This window comes from Schistocerca gregaria, chromosome X, assembly GCF_023897955.1.
Source record: "Schistocerca gregaria isolate iqSchGreg1 chromosome X, iqSchGreg1.2, whole genome shotgun sequence".
NCBI lineage: Eukaryota > Metazoa > Arthropoda > Insecta > Orthoptera > Acrididae > Schistocerca > Schistocerca gregaria.
The window spans coordinates 603,152,305-603,179,868 of record NC_064931.1 but is presented as its reverse complement, the minus strand read 5'-3'; the positions used below and the strand labels follow the sequence as shown (position 1 = coordinate 603,179,868).

Genomic DNA, 27,564 nt, shown 5'->3' with positions numbered 1-27,564 from the left:
TCAGTCATCAGGAACACCTGAAGATGCCAAGACTTTGGCTTGCTGAAATATCATGCCTTCTGGATAATACCTACTGGCTGAACACTCAAGAAATATTCAAAAGAAGGAAAATGTTAGTAGCTTTCAAATGAATCCTTCTTCAGAACTACAGAGTACACAAGAATAACAATATATGCACCCACATACACTTGTACAGCTTCATGGTCCCAGTTGACTACACTGTCTCACATTTGCTGCAATTTTTGGAAAACTGACCTCAGTATCCAAGCTTCAAACAAAATACACACTGCCAAGAACCATAGAAATTTTCCCTTCCCTTCAATGCTGAAAACAAGCCAGTAGTAAAAGAATCCTCTAGTATAGCAAAGTATATGGATAAACAGTAAACTATGGGTACTTCTGGCGGTATTACCATACAGAGTCTGAACAGGTGTTAGTTTCAAACACTCCAACCTGCTTACATCAATATCAAAGGCTGCCATTTTGAATTTTCATCACCTCCAATATTTTCAAGTGATATCTAGAACAGCTGATCTGGAATATTCCTGTCCATTGCATTTATCTTAATATCATAAAAGGGGTAATCATAAAGTTATGCTTATCATCTGTAAAAGAAATTAAGTAAGATATTTATTTTTTTGTTTGTTTCCAGATACATGTCTGCAGCCCAGATACTGACTGAAATCCCTGAACTGCAGCAATGAAGCATGCTACTAGAGCAAGCAAAACAAAATGACACAGCATATTGATAGAGTAAACTATTATATAATTATTTATTTTCTGCATTTTACAGGGAACCATGATTCTACAACCCATGCTGGGCTGGTGGAAATGTACGGCAACAATATGCCATCATATCACACATTGATAGGGTGTTACAAATGCTCCAGTGTGATTAAACAAGTCTGAATGAGAAAGAAGAAACTTGTAGACCATTTTTCTGTGAAGAACTGGTTATCACAAAAGAAATGGAGGCTGTGCTGGTCAAATACCAATGTATCACAATTGAGGCAATAGTGTAAAAACTGAAAATCAGTCATGTATTAATTTTTAACATCTTCCATGACTTTTGAACATGGTAATCATCACCACCCAATGGGTTTCATTACTGCTCACCTCCATTAAAATATATATACTAAGATGATATCTGTTCTTTCGGACATGTACAAAAGAACAGATACCATCTTAGTATATATATAGTTAAGGCTCACTGGCCAATTGACCATCTTCTTCTTCTGTGCAGATGCACAAACAGTGCTCAAACTCTTACGGAAATCGGTAACACGCTGCGAGTAATGAGTATAATGGGCGGGGGCACTACGAATGTAGTGTGGGACAATAAGTTCAGAATATGAGTTTCACGGGAGGCATGCCAGAGATAAATCCCTGCAGTCATGCTATCCTCTGTGTCCTCGGTGGCTCAGATGGATAGAGTGTCTGCCATGTAAGCAGGAGATCACGGGTTCGAGTCTCGGTCAGGGCACACATTTTCATCTGTCCCTGTTAACGTATGTCAATGCCTGTAAGCAGCTAAGGGTGTTCATTTCATTGTAGTTCCATTAAAAATGCCAGTTGAACCAAGACAGAAGCACAATTCCTTCAGCTTTGCAAGGACAATTCACATGACTTCTTTCATTGTGTAATTGTCATGGACAAGTGATAGGTGTATTTTTGTGAGCCCAGAACACAGGATCACAGCAAACATTAGAAACATGGGACAACATTGGGCAATATAGTGCTGAGGGTGTTTTGAGACTGTTGGGGTAAAGTAAAAAAGTAGAGAAAAATTAATATCATCATCAAGTTCCATGGTAACAGCTAGATTTTTTTGTGGTGATAATTAAAACTTGATGACTACGTCTCATGTCAGTCACTGGTGCTAATACACATGAACATCTGTGTGATAGTTCAGCCTGTTCTGAAAAACAGACAGATACAAAATCTAACAAGAATGTGGTCAACAAAAATATGCTGATGGAGAGTTGAGTGATGCCACTCCCAATAATGTTACCATATGGCTTGATAATGAAGATGTGGAAAGACAATGAGACACAGCTTGTATTTCCCAATCTCACTCTAACCTAAAACAAGTCATACAGAGGAAAATAATCATACTTGGTGATTTATTCCTGCATTATTGAAACTTTTCATATAGTTGCAGCAGTGATCATCAAGCCTGGTGTGTCATTTACCAACATTGACAAACTCACATAACTGTCAGAAATAGGTGAGCTGTCTTAAAATGATTTCATTGTGCTCATTGGACACCTGAATAATGTTTATAAGAATCAAACGTCCATAACCACCTGGGAATTGAAGACATGTTTGGGTCTGCTGGCTTATGCCAATGCCCTAGTTTTCAACATTCCACACCATTATGATCTGCCAAAGTAACCTATATTAACTACAAAATAGCCGCAGAAAATGAACAGTTAGGAAGTATATGTAAACACTTCAAAAATGTTGCTATGATAAACGTAACTGGAACTGAATGCAGATTTCAAACTCACCATAGCTTACATTTAAATGCACTGGGTAAACATCTAAAAACCAAGAAAGTGCTTTGTATAATAGTAAACAAGTCTCACATACTAAATGCAAAACCTTGACATCAGCCCAGATGCAAAGGCTGCTAACTGCTTGACAAGAGAAACTGAAAAAAAGAATCATCCCATCCAAACTATTAAAGTTAAGAATTTCATTTATTTTTTAAAAAATAAGTAAAAAGAATAATTAATTACCTGGTATAAATGGTTGAAATCTGCAGATAAGTTTCATATGTTAAAATATTAATTAAAATATTGACTAATTGGTTTTTTCACCAATTTATGCATTTAGCAGCTTTTGCAAATGTACTGATCCAATTATGAAACAAACATTCAGTTGCAAAACCTACTCTTCAGTGGTATGTCAGGAATCACAAAAGGATGGAATTTAATTATTGTGAAAATATTTAACATCAAAATGAGAACAGAAATAAATGTTCAGCATTAAATTAAAAAAATACACCATTGTGCTTTTGACATCACAAGATATTGTAGAAAATAAAATATATTCCAAAATGCATCTCAGTTGAACATCGATGAAATTTTAGAAAATTATGAAATTGGTGGAAAGTTGCATCTTAGTTAAAACAGCAACAAAAAATCTAGAAAATAAAACTGGCTGGAAATTGCTTTTAGGTGACATCAACCTCAACACTGTCCATTAACTCAAAAGCACTTCCAGCTTCTTTCTAGTTCTGATGGTTGGCAGTGGCAGGAGTGACTCTAGGACTGCTTTCCTGCTCATCTAACACCTCAGTGTAGAATTTGAGTTTGTTGTTGGTCACCCAGTCTTCACCAAAGTGGAGCTTCAAAAGCTTTTTGACATTTCCAAGTTTGGCTTGTGAAAGTTCTACTCCTGCTGTGGTTGGTGTCGGGCCATTTCCTTTGCTGAAATTTTTTCTTCTCTGCAGGATGCTCTTACCCTCTCCAGCTTAAAAACTATAGAACTACTCTTTACGAACTAGAAAAATCATCTTGTTTTTGCTTTTTGTGAAAACTTTTTTTTTATGTACCATAAGCTATCTGCATATGTCATAACAATTAGTGTCAACACAGTTTTCATTGCATGACATTGCTTTAATAATACTTTTTATTTTCTTATCTTTCTGTTTTGGAAACATTTCTTTTCTAGATGAGGATGCCATATCCTTTTCCAGAAGGGTCAGTCAGGCTCAGTCTTGCTATGGTCTTATTCAACTCCCACTATGAGTTCAACTTCTTGCAGAATTCCCACTATTTCAATTACTGTGATTCCATTTTTACCATCTTCTGCATTGAAACCGTCTACTAAATCACCCATTTTCTTCAAAAAACTCATGCAAATACATCAACACACATCCGGATGATCAGCTGAATTGTGCTTACCAGCATATATTTTGACGATGCATCAGCAGTGAGAGCTTCACTGCTGCATAAACCTTCACTACAGCTTAGCCAACCTAACTCTACATAAGAGAAATATCCCTTCTAACCATAAAAGACTGAAATTTCGGTTTGAATGTCTAGACTGGTAAGTCTGATGTCAGTTGGAGTGCTTTGCATCTGTACATGGCACGGCAATCACCATGTATGTTGAACTTGACGGGTTTTGCAAATGTTGGACATTTAGTAGGCTTTGCACCCAAAGACAATGTGAAGTTAGTGGCTTTTGCCACCAAACACATTTTTCTACAGACATTTTCAACGGTGTATAGCCAGTTTTGCACCCTGAAACAAGTTCCATCATGTAGAGGCAGAAAAAATCTACATGGCAGTGTGTTCAATTCGGAATCAACAAATGGCTTTTCCATCTGGGCTACTCATATAGAAAGAATACTGCCATTACAGAAAAAAGAAATAAGACTTATACATGGGATGGGCCATAGAGATTCACGTCATGAAGCGTTTGTGCAGCATAAACACCTAACAGTGTGTTATCTGTACTTATTAAAATTAGTAACATTTTTATTAGTCAATCAATGGAAGTTATCAAGTGCAGTGATGCACATGATCACAACATTATGACAAAATTTAACTATTTCCAGAACGGAATAACATTAAAAATGACAAACTGAAGTCAACACACCAATGATTTGATTTGATTTAACAAGCTAACAAACTCTCTATGGATATACATGGGAAATGATTTTAAAACAAAATTAAAATCTTTTCTGGTAGAAAAATGTTTATATTGATTCAATAAATTTTAGGATGCAGATTGCAATATGAACAAGTAGCATATCGGCTATAATGTAATAAACGTATAAAACAGATATAAGATGGAATAGTTGCAGTGCATAACATATTTTGTAAGTGTGACTATAGCCATACTAATATTTCTGATGTTTGTAAAAGCCATCATTATGATGGCTCCATACAAAAAAAATGTAAATAACTAAATAAATGTAATTTACAGGACCAACAAAACCACAAATCATCACTACTTTATTTTAATATCGCTTTAGTAGTCTGCAGTTTATTTACATGTGCTGAGTAATGACTTAAAGGGAATCTATTGAAGTACGTGCACAAGGTATTCATGACTAATGTCAATCTTTGCTGCCTAGGATTTGGTACGTTAATTGCATACCCAGTCTTTGAGCTGTTGGAAGGTAATGAAATATTGAGCTCATATATATCGAAGTTCTCCTTAACTGTATCAATGAGAAAATTCAATTGCTGAAACTGTCAAATAGAGTAACTGGACGCTAGGTACTTTCAGAAAGCAACATCCCAATATTTCAAGAATAAACACTTCAAATTAAATTTTAAAAATTCACATATTTCATAGCTTTTGAGACTTGTTCCTTCCTTCTTCAGGAAGGAAAAAAAATGACTTGGGAAGACTGGAAAAATGGGGAGGTCACTCAGATCCCAGGCTGAGGGGATCTGCTTAGTGTAAGAATGAGGGAAGACTCTTGTCATCTCCACAACAGGTGGGTCCATTTTGACCTTGAGTTTTAGTACCAGTACTTCATTTCCAAATTTCCCCAACTAGTCAGTCCCCCTTTCCTCCCTAAAGAAGTAAATGTTCAACATATAAAGTTTTGTTATACAGAGGGGTCAAAAATAATATATTCACTGTTTAAAAGTCCATAACTGGCAAACTAATTGACAGAGTTGTCTCATCTTTCGTAGTGTAATAGTTTGTAGTTAAGGCAACTGCCACACAAGTGTTGTATTGTGTTGTTTTGTTTTGTCAAAGGACAGTCGCCAGATAGTCAGTGTTTTGTTCTTAGTTGCACCTAGTTACTCAAGTAAACATGGCTGGCCCAAGGCTTGCAATTGATGAAAGGAAGTCAGTTTTGAAGTGGTATTTTAAGTACGAAAATATTAATGAGGTTCGACAACAATGGCGAAATGAGTATCAAACAGAGCCACTGACATGTTTAATGATTCTTCGCATTCAAGACAAATTTGAAGCTGAAGGCTGTGTTAAAGATGTACACAAACAACAATCTGGATGACCTGTAACAGTAACAAGTCCAGCTAACTCCCATCTTGTGTTACAACAATTCACTCGCTCACCACAGAAGTCTGTGAGACAGTGTGTTTGTGCATCTCGGACCAAGATTCTGGAGTTGGTGGTCGTGTGTGTGTGTGTGTGTGTGTGTGTGTGTGTGTGTGTGTGTGTGTGTGTGTGTGTGTTAGTGATGAAGGCAATGGCCGAAAGATTTAAGTGAGTGTCTTTTAATTGTGCCTGTCTGTAAGTTGACGTGTCTTCTTTATGGTAAGTAGCAATCTGTCTTTTCCTACATTGTTGATATTCCTACCTGGAGGTTCCAGCATTTGACAAATAAACAAATTTTTAGATATAATGTAGATGAAAACCTGTCATAAGAAGAGAGCAAGGCTTATATTTGTAAGAACAATAGTACAAATTTGTATTTACTAAAATAGTCCCAGCCTTCCTGAACCATGATACCTTAAGGCAAATATACTGCCCGATATGGTTGGATGTCAATGTAACTTCACACATGTACACCAATTTCACAGTCACATAAATGATTAGAGTTGCAATTCTCCCTGATAGATAGAACAGTCATCACAGTGTGTTAGTGTTGTTTGGGTTCAGTGTTGTTACCAGGACTGATGGGGTATTTAAGAGGCATGAACAGTAGTAGATGTTGAATGATCACTGTAAATGATATGGATATGCTGTATTCTTGTGTGAGACTACGTTATCAGCACCTGACAGAATTTAAAAGGCACCTCATTGTGGGCCTCCATTTACCAAGCTGGTCAAGTCATGCAATATCCAGATTTTTGGGGCATCAGATGTGACAATGGCCTGATGTTGGACTGGGTGAAAATGTGAGGGCAGGCATACTCGATGTCAAGGTTGTTGTAGAAAATGTCTGGCCACCAAAAGAGAGGTCTCCTGTATCGTTCACCAAGATTTTTGTAACCCTTAAAAATTGGTGCCTGCCATTCAAGACCAGATAATAGACTCCCTGAAATATTCTGTGTCATCCTACACTATTGGTCAGAAATCAACAGCAGCTGTACTAGGCAATCACTGTCCCATACATAGCCTGCCATTAACATCACAACACAAATGGCTGTGTTTGGACTGGTGCCATGACCAGGGAAAATGGACTGCTAATGAAAAGCATTGCATTGTGCTCGGTGATGAATTACAATTCTGAACTACCCCCAAATCACCATGAGTGTAGAGGCGGCCTGGACAGAAGCCTGATTCTTTCAATGTTTTTGAGATACAGCAGTGTTATTCCTGGCATTATGGTGTGTGGAGTCTTTGGGAATGACTTCAGGTCATGGTTGGTAGTGACTGAGGGAACTAGGATGGCACAATGGTGTGTCACAGACACCTGTGTTCTCATATGTTACCTCTGATGTGAGAGAATTGGGGTACCATTCTTCAACAAGAGAATGCTCACCCATACATGGCAGTTGTCTCTATGAATTGTCTGAGTGATGATAAGGTAATCTTGTGACCAGCCATATGTCCAGAACTGTTCACAATAGAACATGTGTGGTACCAGCTCAAATTTCAACATCGTTCCAGTGCCTGTATCCAGGATACCAAAGACCAGTTATAACATTTGTGGGCCAGCTTGCATCAGATGAGGATGCAGCAGCTTTATGACACCCTTCCCAATTGAATCAGTGCAAACACCCAAGCTAGACATGGTGCAATCTCATGCTGATAAGTGGGCCCATACTAAGAAGTTCTTCATAAATTTGACTCAATTTTGCTATAACATCACATGCCGTCCCAACCCATGAAGTTTTGTTTCTTTTCCTCCTCCCCTTCTGGGCATTTCATTTTTTTATCAGATAATTTATTATTAACAAATTACAATGTACTTACCTATTTTTATTTCTGAAAAACATCCACAGTTTTGTACAAAACAAAATAGTACTATGAAACTTAAGGTCACATTCTTGATAGACCAGTAGTGATTCATATTGCATACATGGCTTGTCAACATCTGCAATAAAAGAAAATAGAAAAGGAAAATGTTGTAATATCACATCACAAGTTAATCAACTGGTTACATGTTCCCATAAATACTATGTAATCAAACAGTTCAGTTAAACATCAATTTGACATGTTCTGTCAGTTATATATCAATATGGCTACATGTTGGACACTTGCAGTTGTGACATTGACTACATATTTCTCCTCATAAGTTCTTTTATGGTACAGAAATTGTTGACAAGGAGGTAAAACGTCTATTGCCATTTAAATATACTACTTCTCTTCATTAGAGATTCTGCTGTTATATTTGGGGAGAGGAGGGGTTATTGTGAGGGTGATAAATCTAGGATTGCACCTGAAAGGGTGTGATTCAAATCATGGTCAAGCACAAAACTGCAGCATTGTACACTAAAATGTCAATAGTTTATCTGCTGACCAAGAAGGTTTGGAAACCTTAGATGTTACTTGTTGTAAGCACACTTAAGCCTGGAATCAAAAGTAACATGATCAATGAAATGCAACGCTTATCACTGAAAGCACATTTATTTTTAACACACGTGTTCAGCCAGAACAGAACTGAACTCTCAGGCAGAGAGAGCTGTATTTACACAAACAATGAATATTCCAAAATTCTGCTATTTATACACACATTTAATATACCAGAATATACAAACATAAGATACTTTGAGAACCTTTATGAACTATTAAATACTAAATAATAAATAATTGCTGGTGATCGGGTTTGTACTGGCACCCTGAAGCATGTCACCTACTGACACAAATCATACTGCATGCATCACAGCTCACACCATTCCTCCCTTTCTGGAGAAACAGTGACCCACTGTTTCAAAATTTTTCATTGGAACTAACTACGTCTTCCTGGAGTATCAGGTCAATGGTTCTTTGTATGATAGAGCTGGTAGATCCTTGTGTTCTAGTCATCATACAGATGACACGGACAATGTCTCTGGGCTTTTGTCTTGTTGATGAAAGGTCTTAATCCCCAACTTCATGTGACATCTGACAAGCAACATAGGATATGATATGCCCCAAAGTCAATCTTGAGTCCCACTTTCTGCACAGGCATAAAAATCCATGTCAAGCCTCCAAGGCTGTATCTCATTGGCTGGTGCTTGGCATTACAGTGCTCTCAGTCTTTCTCCTGAGCATCTATGGTCCATATGAAAGCCAACTGTCTTGTGTCTTTGATCCTGATGATGAGATATTTCATATAGTAATCCTGAGTATCGTCCTGTTGAAATGAGAACAGTGGCACCATTGTCATTTTGTTCTCATGACAGCAGAGCAGAAATAATTTTGTGAAACCTGTATTGTCTGGATTCCCTGTGCTGTATGTAAGTGTCACAACTGACAGTATTGCATCCCAGTCTCTCTGTTATATAGCAACATACAATGAGAGCTATCTGCAGCACTGGATCACAGTTTCTTTTGTACTATGTTCCATTTATTAATTTGAATTCTCCTTTAGTCAGTTCCTCCTCCTTCAAGGCTTCTACTGTTTACAGCTGTACTGAATCTTCCCTCTGTTCAGTACTAATGTCATCTGATGCAGCTATGATTGAGATTTCATCCACTCTGCTATGATGCGCCAAAGGATCCCATGAAAGCCTGTTCGTGTTTTTGCATGTGCATTTTTATACTACTGTGACCTCCTGAAACCTCCAAACTCATCTCACCAGTCAAACCAAAGGTTCTTTCAGACCTGCATAGAGAATGTTGGTATGTCACAACAGCAAATGGTTTGTCAAATAAATACAACTGGAACTTGTTGATGGTCCGACAAAATGCTGGGCATTCATTCTCATTTCTAGAGTAGTTTATCTCTGACCTGGAGACTGCTTTCAAAGCATAAGAGATCACATTTTCAGCACTTTCCTAAATTTTCACAAGAACTGCATCCTACCCTAACTGCTAGCATCAGTGTGACGTTCTGTCTATGCATTCTCATAATACAATACTAGGACTGGAGAAGGTGTTAGTGTCTCCTTAAGGACTTTCACTTCATTCCAGGAAATATGGTGTATTCCTGCAGTAGTCCTCATAAGGTATGTGCCTCAGCACAGAGGTCCTTTACGAATCACCAATAGTACAAGAACATTCTGAGAAACATTCTCCCATCATGAATATGGTGAGAAATCAGTAATTCTTCGACTGCTCTTATTTACTTAAGACTAGGATGTACTCCATCACCATTCACTAGGCAGCCCAAGATTTGTATTTTTTGAGTGGAAAGATGCACTGTTTTGTATTCAGGTAGAGGGCTGTAGTCTGACCACACTCAACACAGCTGTCAGGTGGCTCAGATGTTCCTCAAGTGTCTTTGAAAAAATGACATTGTCATCCAAATAGCAAAGAAAGGTCTCCCATCTAATATGATGAAGCAGATTGTCCGTCATACATTTGAAGGTGACTGGAGAATTACACAGTCCAAATGGCATAACTTGAAACTCATAGAGGCTGCCAGGAATTCTAGGGTGTCATCAGTGCACAGTAGTAGACAGACACCTTTTTCCAGGACTCTGTTCAGTCACTGGTAATTGATGCAGAAACACCATGTGCCATTCTTCTTCTTCATGAGGATCATAGGAGAGAGCCAAGGACTCTCTGAGAGTTCAATCATGTCATCTAGCAACATCTTCTCTACTTACTCCCAGAACTTGTGCCATTCAGCTGACTAATTTGTGGATTACTCCCAGCGTGGATACAGTGTTTTAGCATGAGCTGCCTGGTTTGTCTTTTCTCCTCTCTGGATTTGGAAGCACCCAAAAACTGATGCAGAATGACTGTTACTCACTGAAATTGTTCCTTGGTCATGCCAGATCCTCGACCCTTCCCTATGTTGTCTTTAGTGATAGTGGAGCATGATTCTTTGTCAGTGGCACTAAACTGTCCTTCCTGGATTGGATCAGCTGTTCCTATGCACATACCTTTAGGGATGAGTTGCAGTTGCTCTCGACATTAGTGACCCCAGATTTTCCTTGACCACCTACAATGCTTATGATCATCACTGGCATGTATATTTTTTGTGAGGTTGAGTAGCTTTTTCCAGTCAGCAAAAGCCTCACAGTTTAACTAAGCATTTCGAACCAACTGCTTCTCCCCACCACATGTTGTGATGCCTCATCCCTCTGCCGACACAAAGGGCATTGCCCGTACAACCCACTGTCAGAAAAAGAGTCTCTCCACACCTCTACTGCCAATGCTCACATCGTCATTGACTGACACCCTGGAGCCACACTCATACATCACCACCCTGGCATCTGCCTCTCACAAGGGGGTAACTGTGTGGCGCCTCTAAATTTCAAATTTTGAGATCCTCAAAGCCTGCCCTAACAGATGACTATCTACGCAGTGACACCTGGACTTTCTGCAAAGAGCCTATTCATGATAGGCATCTACCAATGGAAGCGTCTTTTCCCTCACCAACATATGTGAAAATGGATGCTTCTGCCAGACTTTTTTCCCAGCTGGAGAAGACACCATTCTCGTGTGTGTGCAAATGTGCTGAAGGGTAGTAACAGTAGATATGTGTGGGTGTTGATTGCTTATTCAGTGAATGTGAAGTGGTTTTTAATGAGAACTAAGGGCTGTACAATGACTTATAATTGCTGCAACCACATGGCTTCCCAACAGCAGTGCATGGATACATTTTGGTGAGTTGGCCGTGCTTCACATTTTGCAAATAACTTTCAGGCACCTTGTTTACCAATCAGGACCAGTGATGTACCCACCGACATGGTTCAAATGCACTGCTACCTATTTCAACACAAGCACTTTGTCATTGCAGGCCACTCCTTCCGATACCACGACAGTAATTTCCATGTGTGATTATTGGATTATTCAACTGATTCTCGCCTGCACCTAGCAACTACTTGCACACTGCTTCATCACTTTCCAGACACTCAGGGTTTTGATTTCACCCTGCACATACGTCACTGCCTGGTTATTGTACTCTGTCAGTTCAAGACTCCACACCTCACATCCTTCATAGGTCCAAAGCTAAATTGTGTGTAAATGGTTTAAATGCCCATATGGAACTTAATTTTGTACTGTGACTGGAGAAACTAAGAACTCTACCAACATGGGTCAGAACTGTGGTAAACAGACTGCTGAACAATTTTATAAGTATTTTTAATAGCGTGTAATTTGTGCATAATTAATAATCATGTGGCTGAAATTATAACCTTGTGCACTTTTCTAAAATATGTGTTCCCACCTACTTTCCCTTTTAAATTTAGTGGCAATGTGTGCCATGTGATAAGCACTGACAGCACAACATTTGTACCCACAGACAAGAAGAGGAGACCCACAGCTTGCCAATCAGTGATGCTAAGCACGACGCCATATGCATGCACCACAGTTTGGGGCAATGTTCCAGAACTGATAAACTATTAATTGTGGTTTTGGAATGTGTAAGAATCAACATTATTTCCTTAAATAAACACTCATTAACAGAAGACTCCACGGACATTTTATTCAATATTAATAATTTTGAGCCTTTGTAGGAACACCATTTTATGTTGAAGCTCCTGCATTCTTGTTAGTTTCACAATTAGCTATTTAGTAAGGGAAAATTCCAGTTACTGAAATTAATCAAGTGTGTTAGAGAGTTTCTGTGTAGAATTAAAGGTTAAATCAGTCTATAGTGTTCCTGGACTACCTGCAACTAAACTACCGTTAGCTAAATTTCAATGTCCCCTGAAAAATGTTAGAAAGAAATTAAGAAAAAAACTGTAATAGGAGAAGACTTCAAATTGAAGATGAGTGAATCCACAAGAGTTTGTGATTTAATTCAGTATTCTAGTTTAACTCTAAACTTTTCTGAAAATTTGCTGCTCGTAAAAGAGAAAGGAGCAGCTCAGTGATTTCCATAGGTAATATTCTAACAAACTACAAGTTTGATGATGCAGATGAGTAGTACATACACTTAGATAGTTGTGATCTCTGAATTCTATTTATTGGGCTTCCAAAAGAAGATAAAGTCTCTAAAACTGTACTTAAGTAAAATTTCTAATATAATTCCAAATTTTCTTATGATTGTGTTAAAAACTATACATTTGTATTTCAAAATACTGTGTTCACAGCTAAAAAACAGACAAATAATACATTCATGCTCTAAAACAGAATTAAGACAACAGCATTGCTGTCTGTTGTTCAATCAGAAACAGGAGCCGAGTTCAGAAGCCAAGAAATTTTGAACATTAGACTTGAAAATGATATTACATTATATACCATCATTTGGGGCTATTTTGCTCTATTGGATCAAACTTTCTACACTTGAGAAGAAAAATTTGTTGGTTCATAGATGCTACAACATTTGTTGTATACTTCTGAACAACTTTTTATATGAAACGTAGCACTTTCAGGTTGGCAGCCTTGATTGCCTGTTTAAATGTTAACCATTTATAAGCATCTAAGTAAAGATGTGCTAAAGTGTGTAAAAAAAAATTTGGTGGGATTTTTTTTTTTTTTTTTTTCTTTTTTTTTTTTCCAAGGGCTTAACTGGTCACTGTGAAGGTCAGTCAGCATAATATTAATTACTCAGACTGTCTAGATGCTTTAAAGTACCATAGTTTTTCATTTAATGGAACATTGTTTGTGTCACTGTCAGTTTAGTTTTCTAGGTTATGAATTTTTTAGTTCTGTGGAATTTTGCACCACAACAAAAGTGGAGCACAGTACCCTCAGGATGCATTTCTTACATATCAATGAACACTTTAGACTTCATTTACCAATGTAGTGTGCTCTTGACAGTGAACAATGTTTGTAATCACTTTCAGATTGGTGAACGTACTATGGAAGTACAAATGAACTGCCAGAAATAGGCAGTAATGTGATTATAGCCCAAAAACTACATTCCATTAGGAGGAGGAGGAGATACCGCACAGGAAAGCTGAAACACTTTTTGATATCCCAAGAAGAACCTTAATTGATAAATTGAAATTAAAGGAAGGAATTAATTCATACCCAGGGTTCTTGCAGATTGTACTACTGAAGAAGAAGCACAATTGTAATTTTTATGTCACAGCTGAGTGAACATGGGTTTCCTGTCTCGCCAATGGAACTCTGAATGATTGTAAAGTCATACCTTGCCACACAGGGATGTATAGTTCCTAGATTCAAAGGCAATTGTCTAGGTGATAAATGGCTCTTGTGTTTCATCAAATGGCAACCTGAACTTTGTGTGTGCTTTGCAGTCAACATTAAAAGGATTAGAGTTGCTGTTGATGAGGGTTTTCTCAGAGAATATGTTGAACATTTGCATGTTAAACTGAAAGATGATGTGCTAGCAAGAAATATATGGAACTTCAGATACCAAAGGAAAAATACGTTATTGCAAAAAGGGATTCAAAATATTCAGAAACGTTTGATTCTTCTAAGAGCAACATATCTGATGTTTGCTGGTGAAGCTGAGGGAGAAATTTTCCCTGTATTTGTTGTTTATAAATCAAGCCACTTATGGTCTACAGGGAGGGAAATTGTGCCCAGCAGCTGCCTTAACTCACATAGATCTAGAAGATGGTTTGACAATAACACACTTGGTGAGTGTCTCACGAAGTTGAGTGTACCAAGACTGAAAAAAGATAGAAGGAAAGAAAGTAGTAATCTTTGACAATTTGTCCTCACATTTGACAGCATATATTTTAAAGCTCTGTGGTGAGAATGACATTTCATTTACCTGTCTGCCAATGAACAGCACCCACATTATACAGCCTCTGGACGTTTGTTTCTTTGGGCTCATGAAAGCAGACTGGAGACAGATCCTTGCAGAAAGGAAAAGAAGTAAGAAACTCTTCAAACACATTGTCTTGCAGAAACAACTTTTCCCATTTCTGTTAAGAAGACTTATGAAAATACTAGGCAAAAACTCAACCAAAAACCTAATAGCAGGTTTCAAAAACTGTGGCACACATACAAATAATGTTAAAAAAAATTCTTTGTCATCTTCCGCACACAGACGTGTGACATAGATGCAGTACAGGAATCTTTCATCAAGCCCTTCCATGTAAGATACCTGTGTGGACTACTGGTGTTGCCAGAAACAGATGTAGAAGAAAGATTATAGTGACTCCTGGTTGAAATGTGACAGTGATGCAGAAAAAAGTTCTGAAGAAACAGAAAAGAAGCCACAATAATAAAAAAAAAAAGCAGGTCAGATGAAGATTCTGTAGCTATCACTCTCAGAGATTCTTTCGAATATAATGATTTATTGAGATAACCATCATCTGTAACATTTGCAGAGGATGACACCCAGTTAGATACCAGGCAGAAGAAGAGGTCCAGAATTTTGTGAAGGTGTACACACATTGAGCCAGTATGTGACCTTTATATAATATGGGGAATGTTTTTGTGGATTAATTACTAATGTAAGCAGTGCTGGAGCTACAACAAGTACAATACAGAAGACTTTATTACAGGAGTGAACAGTGCTGAACTATGAAATGATGTATGACTTTTATGAAATACCTGACACCATTCAGCCTCCAAAACAGATAAGCCAAAGTGGTTTCTTCTCTGTGCCTGAGCTTAATCAATATTGGAGCTAATAGCTCACACTACAGACAACATTCCGTGTTAAATCTTTAAATTCTGAACTATTTTGGTAATGACATTTTTCTGTGCTTAGATGATTGCTGTTTTCTATACATTCATGTGGTCAGACATGTCTCCGGAACACTGTAATCCTTACTTTTAATGTAACTGCTGGTTTTCTCTTTATTCCTATGGTTAAACCTCTGAAACCCTTATTTTACTGTAATATAGACGTACAGTGCAAGGTACCCCAGGGTAAGGAAACTTTGTTCCAATTTTAAAAAAATAACAAATAGAAATAAAAGGAAAACTTGAGAAATATAAATGCGGATTACTTTGCAGTCTACATCAAGTAATCACATAATTTTGAAACACAGAATCATTAAAGAAACCCTTTTTGAAAGTAATTTTTTTAAAAATCTGTAGAAAGCAGAACAAAGTAAAATGAAAAATTGCTTCAACAGTTTTTTTCCTTAAATGTAACAGACTGAACATACACATCAAAGACTATCAGGAATAGGCAAATTTCATAAGCTTCAACAACAGCCATAAAGCCGTATTTAATTTTTTTTTCATACTATACTTTTTATTAGGTCAGTGCATACTTCACGGATATGAAACAAAGAGTAACTGTAAGAACAGATTGAAGATACTATTCCTCTGAATGGAAGGTCATAATGAGTTCAATATTGGGTCCTTATCTGTTATTATTCTATTAAATGACCAAGTAGTTACCAGTGATGGTCATAAAGTCTGGTTTTCAATTGATACATCAATTGTAAATGAAAATGAAGTGAGAGAAAAAAATTGAGGAAGATGTTGAAAATACACTCCTGGAAATTGAAATAAGAACACCGTGAATTCATTGTCCCAGAAAGGGGAAACTTTATTGACACATTCCTGCGGTCAGATACAGCACATGATCACACTGACAGAACCACAGGCACATAGACACAGGCAACAGAGCATGCACAATGTCGGCACTAGTACAGCGTATATCCACCTTTCGCAGCAATGCAGGCTGCTATTCTCCCATGGAGATGATCGTAGAGATGCTGGATGTAGTCCTGTGGAATGGCTTGCCATGCCATTTCCACCTGCCGCCTCAGTTGGACCAGCGTTCGTGCTGGACGTGCAGACCGCGTGAGACGACGCTCCATCCAGTCCCAAACATGCTCAATGGGGGACAGATCCGGAGATCTTGCTGGCCAGGGTAATTGACTTACACCTTCTAGAGCACGTTGGGTGGCATGGGATACATGCGGACGTGCATTGTCCTGTTGGAACAGCAAGTTCCCTTGCCGGTCTAGGAATGTTAGAACGATGGGTTCGATGATGGTTTGGATGTACCGTGCACTATTCAGTGTCCCCTCGACGATCACCAGAGGTGTACGGCCAGTGTAGGAGATCGCTCCCCACACCATGATGCCGGGTGTTGGCCCTGTGTGCCTTGGTCGTATGCATTCCTGATTGTGGCACTCACCTGCATGGCCCCAAACACGCATACGACCATCATTGGCACCAAGGCAGAAGCAACTCTCATCGCTGAAGACGACACGTCTCCATTCGTCCCTCCATTCACGCCTGTCGCGACACCATTGGAGGCGGGCTGCACGATGTTGGGGCATGAGCGGAAGATGGCCTAACGGTGTGCGGGACCGTAGCCCAGCTCCATGGAGATGGTTGCGAATGGTCCTCGCCGATACCCCAGGAGCAACAGTGTCCCTAATTTGCTGGGAAGTGGCGGTGCGGTCCCCTACGGCACTGCGTAGGATCCTACGGTCTTGGTGTGCATCCGTGCGTCGCTGCGGTCCGGTCCCAGGTCGACGGGCACGTGCACCTTCTGCCGACCACTGGCGACAACATCGATGTACTGTGGAGACCTCACGCCCCACGTGTTGAGCAATTCGGCGGTACATCCACCCGGCCTCCCGAATGCCCACTATACGCCCTCGCTCAAAGTCCGTCAACTGCACATACAGTTCACGTCCACGCTGTCGCGGCATGCTACCAGTGTTAAAGACTGCGATGGAGCTCCGTATGCCATGGCAAACTGGCTGACACTGACGGCGACGGTGCACAAATGCTGCGCAGCTAGCGCCATTCGAAGGTCAACAGCGCGGTTCCTGGTGTGTCCGCAGTGCCATGCGTGTGATCATTGCTTGTACAGCCCTCTCGCAGTGTCCGGAGCAAGTATGGTGGGTCTGACACACCGGTGTCAATGTGTTCTTTTTTCCATTTCCAGGAGTGTAAGTTAGAAAATCTTTCATCTTCATTCTGTCAAAATGTAATAAGTCTAAATGCTACAAAAACTCATATGATACAATTTTTATAACAAAATCATCAGAACTGACAATACTACGAAAAGGATAGATTGCTCTATACCATATAGTGGAGTTGTTGAGTCACAGACAAGCACAACAAAAAGGTTATTAAACAAGTAAGCTTTTGGCGAAAAGAACTTCTTCAGAACTAGATAACATACAGACACACATCCATACAAACGCAGCTCACACACACATGCCCACTGTCACTAGCTAATAAAGCCATACTGTGAGAAACATCATATGATGTGAGAAGCAATCCCTGGGGGTGGGGAGTAAGGATGGGGCTGGGGCATGGAGGGGAATAGATCGCAGAGTGCACCACCCATGTTTCTTTTCCCATCATGTGCTGTTGCTTGCAGTCTGGTCTTGCTAGCCAGAGACTGCATTATGTGTATGTGAATTGTGTTTGCATGTGTGTGTAATTCTGAAGAAGGCCTTTATTCTGAAAACTTAGTTGTTTAGCAGTCTTTTTCTTGTGCCTGTCTATGACTCAGTATCTTCACTATATGGTGAGTAGCAATCTATACCTTTCATAACATTGTAATTAATCCACCTTGGATTTTTATATTATTTGATTTTATCAGAACTGATAAAATCCAATAATTAGGAGATTACAGAAGCAAAACCAGTTAAGTTTTTAAATCTAATTCTTAAGAAGAACATAAATAGGAAGGCAAACATAAACTATCTAATCAAAAGTATCTGGTCATCTATTACTGGACACAAACATTAGATGTGTCCACCCTTCGCCTTCATGACAGTTGTAATTCTGATGGGGACATTTTCAACGAGCTGACTAGATGTCTGTCAGCAGCCCAATCTCCACTCAAGAGCTGAAACTAGAGAAGGTAGTTATATTGGATGCTGGGCTCTGGAGCGAAGTTGAGGTTCTAACTCATTGTCCACAAACCATTGTCTCATAGATCTTGCTTGATGATAGGGTGTGCCAATCAAAGACTGACTATACGAGGGATTTCAGAAGAATGTAACATTTCAGTTGAATTATGTCATGAAATCCAGACACAGCATCTTGGAATGCATCGTGTTGCCGTCAGGTTTGTCCAGCGGCTCATGAGTCAACACCAGAAAGACCTTCACATCACAATCTGCAAAGAGTTTTTGGATTGTGCAAATGAGAAAGAGGTGTTCCTCAAGAAAATCACAACTGTTGATGAGACATGGACCTACAGTTGTGATGTTGAGACCAAGGTTTAATCTTCACAGTGGGTTGTGAAAGGTTCTCAAAGACCAAAAAGAGCTCATCAGGTCAGGTCAGGTCAGATACCAAAGCCATGCTGATAGTTTGCTTTGTCTTTGAAGGATTACTTCATTGTGCATTCATGCAACACACTATTAATTGATGATACTATCGGAACGTATTGCTACACCTGCAAGAAAATGTGAGAACAAAAGGCCTGAAATGTGGCGAGGCAATTCATGGCTCTTGCATCACAATAACACACCCGCACATTCATCTCTGTTGATGCATGACTGTTGTTGTTGTTGTTATGGTCTTCAGTCCTGACACTGGTTTGATGCAGCTCTCCATGCTACTCTATCCTGTGCAAGCTTTTTCATCTCCCATTACCTACTGCAACCTACATCCTTCTGAATCTGCTTAGTGTATTCATCTCTTGGTCTCCCTCTACGATTTTTACCCTCCACCCTGCCCTTTAGTACTAAATTGGTGATCCCTTGATGCCTCAGAACATGTCCTACCAACCAATCCTTTCTTCTGGTCAAGTTGTGCCACAAACTTCTCTTCTCCCCAATCCTATTCAATACTTCCTCATTAGTTATGTGATCTACCCATCTAATCTTCAGCATTCTTCTGTAGCACCACATTTCGAAAGCGTCTATTCTCTTCTTGTCCAAACTATTTATCGTCCATGTTTCACTTCCATACATGGCTACACTCCATACAAATACTTTCAGAAATGACTTCCTGACACTTAAATCTATTCTCAATGTTAACAAATTTCTCTTCTTCAGAAACGCTTTCCTTGCCATTGCCAGTCTAAATTTCATATCCTCTCTACTTCAATTATCATCAGTTATTTTGCTCCCCAAATAGCAAAACTCCTTTACTACTTTAAGTGTCTCATTTCCTAATCTAATTCCCTCAGCATCACCTGACTCAATTTGACTACATTCCATTATCCTTGTTTTGCTTTTGTTGACATTCATCTTATAACCTCCTTTCAAGACACTGTCCATTCCGTTCAACTGCTCTTCCAAGTCCGTTGCTGTCTCTGACAGAATTATAATGTCATCAGCAAACCTCAAAGTTTTTATTTCTTTTCCATGGATTTTAATACCTACTCTGAACTTTTCTTTTGTTTCCTTTACTGCTTGCTCAATATACAGATTGAATAACATCGGGGATAGGCTACAAACCTGTCTCACTAACTTCCCAACCACTGCTTCCCTTTCATGCCCGTTGACTCTTATAGCTGCCATCTGGGTCTGTACAAATTGTAAATAGCCTTTCGCTCCCTGTATTTCACCCCTGCCACCTTCAGAATTTGAAAGAGAGTATTCCAGTCAAAATTGCCGAAAGCTTTCTCTAAGTCTACAAATGCTAGAAATGTAGGTTTGCTGTTCCTTAATCTATTTTCTAAGATAATTTGCAGGGTTAGTATTGCCTCACATGTTCCAACATTTCTACAGAATCCAAAATGATCTTCCCCGGGGTCAGATTCTACCAGTTTTTCCATTCATCTGTAAGGAATTCATGTTAGTATTTTGCAGCTGTGGCTAATTAAACTGATAGTTTGGTAATTTTCACATCTCTCAACACCCGCTTTCTTTGAGATTGGAATTATTATATTCTTCTTGAAGTCTGAGGGAATTTCGCCTGTCTCATACATCTCGCACACCAGATGGTAGAGTTTTGTCAGGACTGGCAATCCCAAGGCTGTCGGTAATTGTAATGGAATGTTTTCCTCTCCCAGAGCCTTTTTTTGACTGAGGTCTTTCAGTGCTCTGTCATTCATGCAGTATCATATCCCCCATTTCATCTTCATCTACCTCCTCTTCCATTTCCATAATATTGTCCTCAACAAAGTCGCCCCTGTATAGACCCTCTATATACTCCTTCCACCTTTCTGCTTTCCCTTCTTTGCTTAGAACTGGGTTTCCATCTGAGCTCTTGATATTCATGCAAGTGGTTCTCTTTTCTCCAAAGGTCTCTTTAATTTTCCTGTAGGCAGTATCTATCTTACCCCTAGTGAGATAAGCCTCTCCATCCTTACATATGTCCTCTAGCCATCCCTGCTTAGCCATTTTGCACTTCCTGTCGATCTCATTTTTGAGATGTTTGTATTCCTTTTTGCCTGCTTCACTTACTGCATTTTTGTAGTTTCTCATTTCAACAAATTAAATTCAGTACCTCTTCTGTTACCCAAGGATTTCTACTAGCCCTCATCTTTTTACCTACTTGACCCTCTGCTGCCTTCACTACTTCATCCCTCAGAGCTACCCATTGTTCTTCTACTCTATTTCCCCCCCCCCCCCCTCCTGTCAATTGTTCCCTTATTTAAAAACTGTTTCCTAAATGTCTGTCTTACCATTATATAATCTATCTGAAACCTTCTAGTATCTTCAGGGTTCTTCCATGTATACAAGCTTCTTTCATGATTCTTGAACCAAGTGTTATCTATGATTAAGTTATGCTGTGTGCAAAATTCTACTAGACGGCATCCTCTTGCATTTCTTACCCCCAATCCATATTCACCTAATATGTTTACTTCTCTTCCTTTTCCTACTGTCGAATTCTAGTCACCCATGAGTATTAAATTTTCGTCTCCCTTCACTACCTGAATAATTTCTTTTACCTCATCATACATTTCATCAATTTCTTCATCATCTGCAGAGCTAGTTGGCATATAAACTTGTACTACTGTAGTAGGTGTGGGCTTCATGTCTATCTTGGCCACAATAATGTGTTCACTGTGCTGTTTGTAGTAGCTTACCAGGGTGCGATTTGTGCTTTTACCAGTGGGGGGGATGTCTTCGGGGGTTAGTAGAATTATATATGTTACTAGCTTGGACCGTGGCGCTATGCATGGTTAAACAGCTATTTATAAATACATGTTAATGCCGAAACTCACTATTCATGCGTATGCACTATCAGAAAAGCCATCCCTTGTTATATCTTTAAAAGTACATTATAGGTAAAGCTCATTTTCAAAATCATCTACATACAGGTATACGAGGGGAATTCAAAAAGTAGAGGCACATTTGTGAATAGCTGTACTTATTCTGATTACAGAAAATTGAAACATATTAATAGTATTAATAGTAAGACTTATTAAAAACTTTCAGTGTTTGGCTCCACACATTTAAATTATATGTAACGTTTTACTCCAGTGCGTGGGAAATAAACATCCCAGGTTGGGATGCATAAACTAAAACCAGAGGTGGGTATGGTCTGATGCAGAGGGGGGGGGGGGGGGGGGGGGGATCCCCCCATCCCCCCCTGCAAATCGAACACTGTAGCTTACCCACACTCCCATGTTTTTATTCATTATTAAACCTACTCCTGCATTACCCCTATTTGATTATGTATTTATAACCCTATATTCACCTGACCAAATGTCTTATTCCCACTATATCTAACTTTAACCTGTCCATTTCCCTTTTTAAATTTTCTAACCTACCTGCCCGATTAAAGGATCTGACAACCACGCTCCGATCTGTAGAACGCCAGTTTTCTTTTTCCTGATAACAACGTCCTCTTGAGTAGTCCCCGCCCAGAGATCCGAATGGGGGACTATTTAACCTCCAGAATATTTTACCCAAGAGGACGCCATCATCATTTAATGATACAGTAAAGCTGCATGCCCTCGGGAAAAATTACAGCAGTAGTTTCCTCTTGCTTTCAGCCGTTCGCAGTACCAGCACAGCAAGATTGTTTTGGTTAGTGTTACAAGGCCAGGTCAGCCAATCATCCAGACTGTTGCCCCTGAAACTACTGAAAAGGCTGCTGCCCCTCTTCAGGAACCACACGTTTGTCTGGCCTCTCAACAGATACCCCTCCGTTGTGGTTGCACCTACGGTACGGCTATCTGTATCATGCGTGACTGTTGCACAAAAAACGAAATCATCCTCCGTACTTTGCAGATCTTGGCCGTGCCGACCTTCCAAAGTTGAAAACTTAATTGAATGGACGAATATTTGCAACGACAGACGAGATAAAAGAAAATTCGCAGACGGCACTTCCCACAACCCTGCAAAAGGCATAACAAGACTGCTTCTGGAAGTGAAAACAGCGTGGGGTGCTGTGCATCAATTAAGGAGGAGAGTATTTTGAAGGAGCCCACGTACAGTAAGTAAAAGGTAAGTGCAGAAAAATGTTGTGAACAAAGTTCCGGAATATTTTGAACGGACCTTGTATGCACAGGTAATTAATTGTTGCACAGTATTTCCACTGTGAACCAAAACTTTGTTTTCGAGTTATTCTACAATATAGTCCTCCACGTGCGATGGAGGTCTGTGCCAACATCCATAGCGCAATTGTGTTGCTTCAGTTGGTGTAGCAGTAGGGGCATAGTCTGGGGCGGTCCACTGCTGCTGCTGTGCATTGCGTGAATCCTCTAACTCGCCCTGCAAAGTGTATGAAGTCGATGAGTCTCGTGGACCTTGTGCCGGCCGCAGTGGCCGAGCGGTTCTAGGTGCTTCAGTCTGGAACCGTGCGACTGCTACGGTCGCAGGTTCGAATCCTGCCTTGGGCGTGGATGTGTGTGATGTCCTTAGGTTAGTTAGGTTCAAGTAGTTCTAAGTTCTATGGGACTGATGACCTCAGATGTTAAGTCCCATAGTGCTCAGAGCCATTTGAACCATTTTTGTGGATCTTGTGCTGTGTCCCCATATTTCAGTATCCACACTGGTTTTAACCTATGTACTGAAATTGCTGATTGTCTTCTGTGTAGGTTGATGTAAAATGTGTTATCGCTTTGGCATAGCACTTTGTGTGGACTCGAATATGGCTGTTGGAGTGGTGGCCTCACTGTATCATCACGCAACTTCACAAAATCACAGCGTTTCAGTTGTTTGTGTACAGTGTTTCAGTTCTTTGTATACAAATACTTGCAGAGAACAGTGAGGTTGCGAAGGAGGAGTTTGTGAACCTTGGCAATAAGCATTTTACTCAATGGACTAATTCAAGCAAATCTTTGGAATCTGGTAAGGCTGATGGTTTGACGAGTTCTGTTTGTAGGTTTAGTGCTTGTCCATGCAGAATTTCTGCAAAGGAGGCTTGTAAGTACTGCATGAAAGCTGATCTCATGCCTAAAAACATCCAATGAAGTCTTTCATACGACTCCTTCCGGTGACACATTCATGTCACTTTTAAAGTGAGATGCCATCGCTCTACAAACCCATGGCTTTGGGGATGGCAATCAGTGGTTCGAAAGTGTTTCACTACGCACGTTTGTCAAAGGTTCGAGAACAGGGCCATCTCAGACTGATGACCATTGTCAATTGTGATCGCTTTGGGGCATCTAAAGTGTGCAATCCACATTTCTGTACATGCTTTTACTGTTGATTCCGCAGTGATGATACTGGAAGGAGACCAGTCAACTCCAGATACACATGCTGTAATCGTCTAGCTGCAATTTTGAACATGCCTAAAGCATGGGTCGTGCATCATTCATGAATACTCAGAACCCAAGTGCGACCCTGTGAGAGCTGCTAAATTGCCGCCCCCCCCCCCCCCCTCCCGTTTTTTAATTTTTTTACACAACGTTTGTGGAATTTTATTTAAACAAATCTGTAGGAAATGTCAGCAATCAATCGCAATTTTTGTTTTTACTTTCAAATCTACCTAGGTTTCAGCCACTGAGTGGCCAGTCTCAAAGCTTTTAATATGTGGTTACATCTAAACCGTCATGTTGACAGTTACGTTCAGCATGATGGTATAGATGTAACCATAACTCAAAGCATTGAGAATACCCATACTGTGCCAGAAATGTATGTAGATCTGGAAAATAAAAACAAAAATTGCGACTCATTGGTGACATTCTCTACAGATTTGTACAAAACAGTCGCTGGGCACCAGCTCAAAAATGGAGTCAAACCTAATTGAAGAAATCTAGCTAATTTTAATAAGCCTTGTGAATTTACAAAAATGTTCAGATATGTGTGAAATCTTATGGGACTTACTGCTAAGGTCATCAGTCCCTAAGCCTACACACTACTTAACCTAAATTAACCTAAGGACAAACACACACACCCGTGCTCGAGGGAGGACTCGAACCTCTGCCGGGACCAGCCGCATAGTCCATGACCGCAGCGCCTAAGACCGCTCGGCTAATCCCGCGTGACATGAACTTACGGTTAACGTAAATAAACATTATTCAATAACAGGTAATTTATTCAACGGAAATCAAAATATATTTACAATTTAACAATAATTTGTTTTGAACAATAATATTTACAATAACTATTTAATGTTGAACAAAATAAGAAACATCACAGTAAATAACCAAGACACTGATCATAATATAAAAATTTAAAAAAATACTAGATAAATTGAACCTTCCTGGCTCCTGCTTGTACAAACTCTTTCACACGATCGTGTGATTTAAGTCCTCTGTAAGCTCGTGCTCAGTCGATATTGTTGCAAGATCATTCAAACGAGTTTGGCTCATCGTTGATCGGAGGTACATGTTTATCAATTTCAGTTTTGAGAAACTACTCTCTCCACTCGCAACTGTCACTGGGAGTGTTAGGAGAATTGTCAGAGCAATGTTAACATAAGGGCAAAAATTATGTCTTCCTATAAACTTCAGAGTCTGTTTTGAACCTATTCCAGGTTTCAACAACGTTGAAAGCACTTTTAGTTCTTCCCTCAACTCCAGTGCATCATTGCGAGGTTTCTAAACTTTGTGTCCACGCTGTCAGGAGGTGCATTCTTCATCTCGCCGATGCCGTAGAGAAAATCAAAATAATCACAATGAGATTTCACTTGATTGAATCTCTCACCCAAAAGATGTGGTTACTATATCTACAAGATAATAGTAGAATAATAGTAGACTACCTCGGCCATCTGCCGAAACGAATTCTGTAGTTTTCGTTGTAGAGAACGCAACAATACCTATTGCCTGGAAAGGCGAAGTGGTGACGCGGCAGTGCCAGGAACTAGGGCACGTGACGAGGTACAGCGAGGCTACGGTTAAATTAGCGCCCAAGAAGAAGAAGCAAGAAGCTCACAATAAGCATGTGACAGGTGACATGGATAAACGTATTATCAGGCAGCAATTCCTGTGGCATTACGAACAATAGAAAGAAATACGAACTTTGCGAAAACTGCACAACTTTTGTCAAACAGAAATGAGCTTCAAAGCTAGCAAGAAAATCCTTAGAAGCTATGTTCTGTCTATGGATTTTTCGTTTTAGAAGGTGTCAAAATTAATTTTTTGTTTTGTGTGGACGAGAGGGCATTGTTGCTAAAAGACCATACTTTCCCAGATTTTCATCAGAATCAAAGCGACCGGTACTTTATCTAGAGCCACACGCATTGTACAGTAAATAAATGTTGGCAAAGTGAGTGTGCGAGTAGTATTGTTAAACAAAAGTGTCGGTCAGAGTTTAATTGTTGTTGATGCAGGCGGAGACAGGTGTTTCATGGCTAAAAAACCGAAACGTCCGACTATCACTCAGAAACGGATAGCAAAAATTTTCAAAAATACGTCGAAAACCAACTTATGCCAGGCTTATTAGCAATGTCTTTATCCCTTGTAATTACTCGCAGCTTATTTACCCATTCGGAATACTTGTAGCCATTGTGGGTGTTGGGCATGTTTGACTGTAGTAATGTTCAACCATTTTTTTCCATAATGCAGGAAGAATAAAGCACTCGGAAACTGTCATTGAAGGGCTCAGCAAAATTGTTTCAGGCTTAACATGTTACCGCAGTATCGAACATTGCATTCGAACTTCCAAATTAGATATCGTCTTCTGCAAAACTAGTTGTGAGTAAACGCACGGCGCGTAACAGGCTGGCAGCGCTCCACTCATAAGAATACTGGTGTGTACGCCAGACTACTTCCCCTCTCTGTTCCTCCGGCGTAAACACGACGGTGCTTGCACAGTGGTGAGGAAGAAGTTAGTCCTCCTCCCTCCCCTTGTACAACAGGGGCGGCGGGCAGGTAGTCGAGGCGCCATGCCACAGTTTCCGAAGCCGCTCCCTCCAAGGTTTGGTTTCGAATCCCCTCTTTGGGCATGAATGTTGAGTTTGTACTAAAAAAAAAGGGGGGGGGGCGGTGGCAGATTTGCCTCTCCTCGCACGTGCCTTGCGCCGGCCCTGTGAATAGTCCACACATGTCTGTGTCCAAAGTCGGCAGTGCTTTTTCGTACCTGGCTATGAAAAACGTTCTGTCACAAACACGACTGACTGGGATATGCCGAAATTAGCCACTCCATGCAAACTGCTAAAGATCGTTTTTCTATAATTCTATGGTATGAATGGGCAGATGTGTTCTTAGTCTTACCATAATTTGATTGCTGTACCGATTATTTGTCGATGTTCTAGTTGTAGACTCATTGTATTGTTTTTTAATAACTGTTGGGGTTTCTTGTGCTGCCACGTGTACGTCTAAGTTAAGACAAACTGGCACTGCTTCTGGAAGGTAGTCGGCGACCATGTTATGCGTCCCCAATTATGTGTAAAACGTCTGTGGAGAACTGACTGATCAAGTCCACATGCCTA

At 39.8% G+C, this 27,564-nt stretch overlaps 1 protein-coding gene across 3 annotated transcripts in view; it reads right to left on the bottom strand.

Moving 5' to 3' along the window:
- The window catches only part of LOC126298678 (glutamate receptor ionotropic, kainate 2-like), a 397,907-nt gene that overhangs the window by 296,751 nt on the left and 73,592 nt on the right, over window positions 1–27,564 (bottom strand). For 2 of the 3 annotated variants that reach the window (XM_049990109.1, XM_049990110.1), the window contains exon 2: window positions 7,861–7,981. The exons of the other annotated variant lie outside the window; for it this stretch is intronic. In XM_049990109.1, the coding sequence (XP_049846066.1) occupies window positions 7,861–7,981 (121 nt within the window). The remainder of the gene's footprint in view (window positions 1–7,860; window positions 7,982–27,564) is intronic. 3 annotated transcript variants of the gene reach the window in all.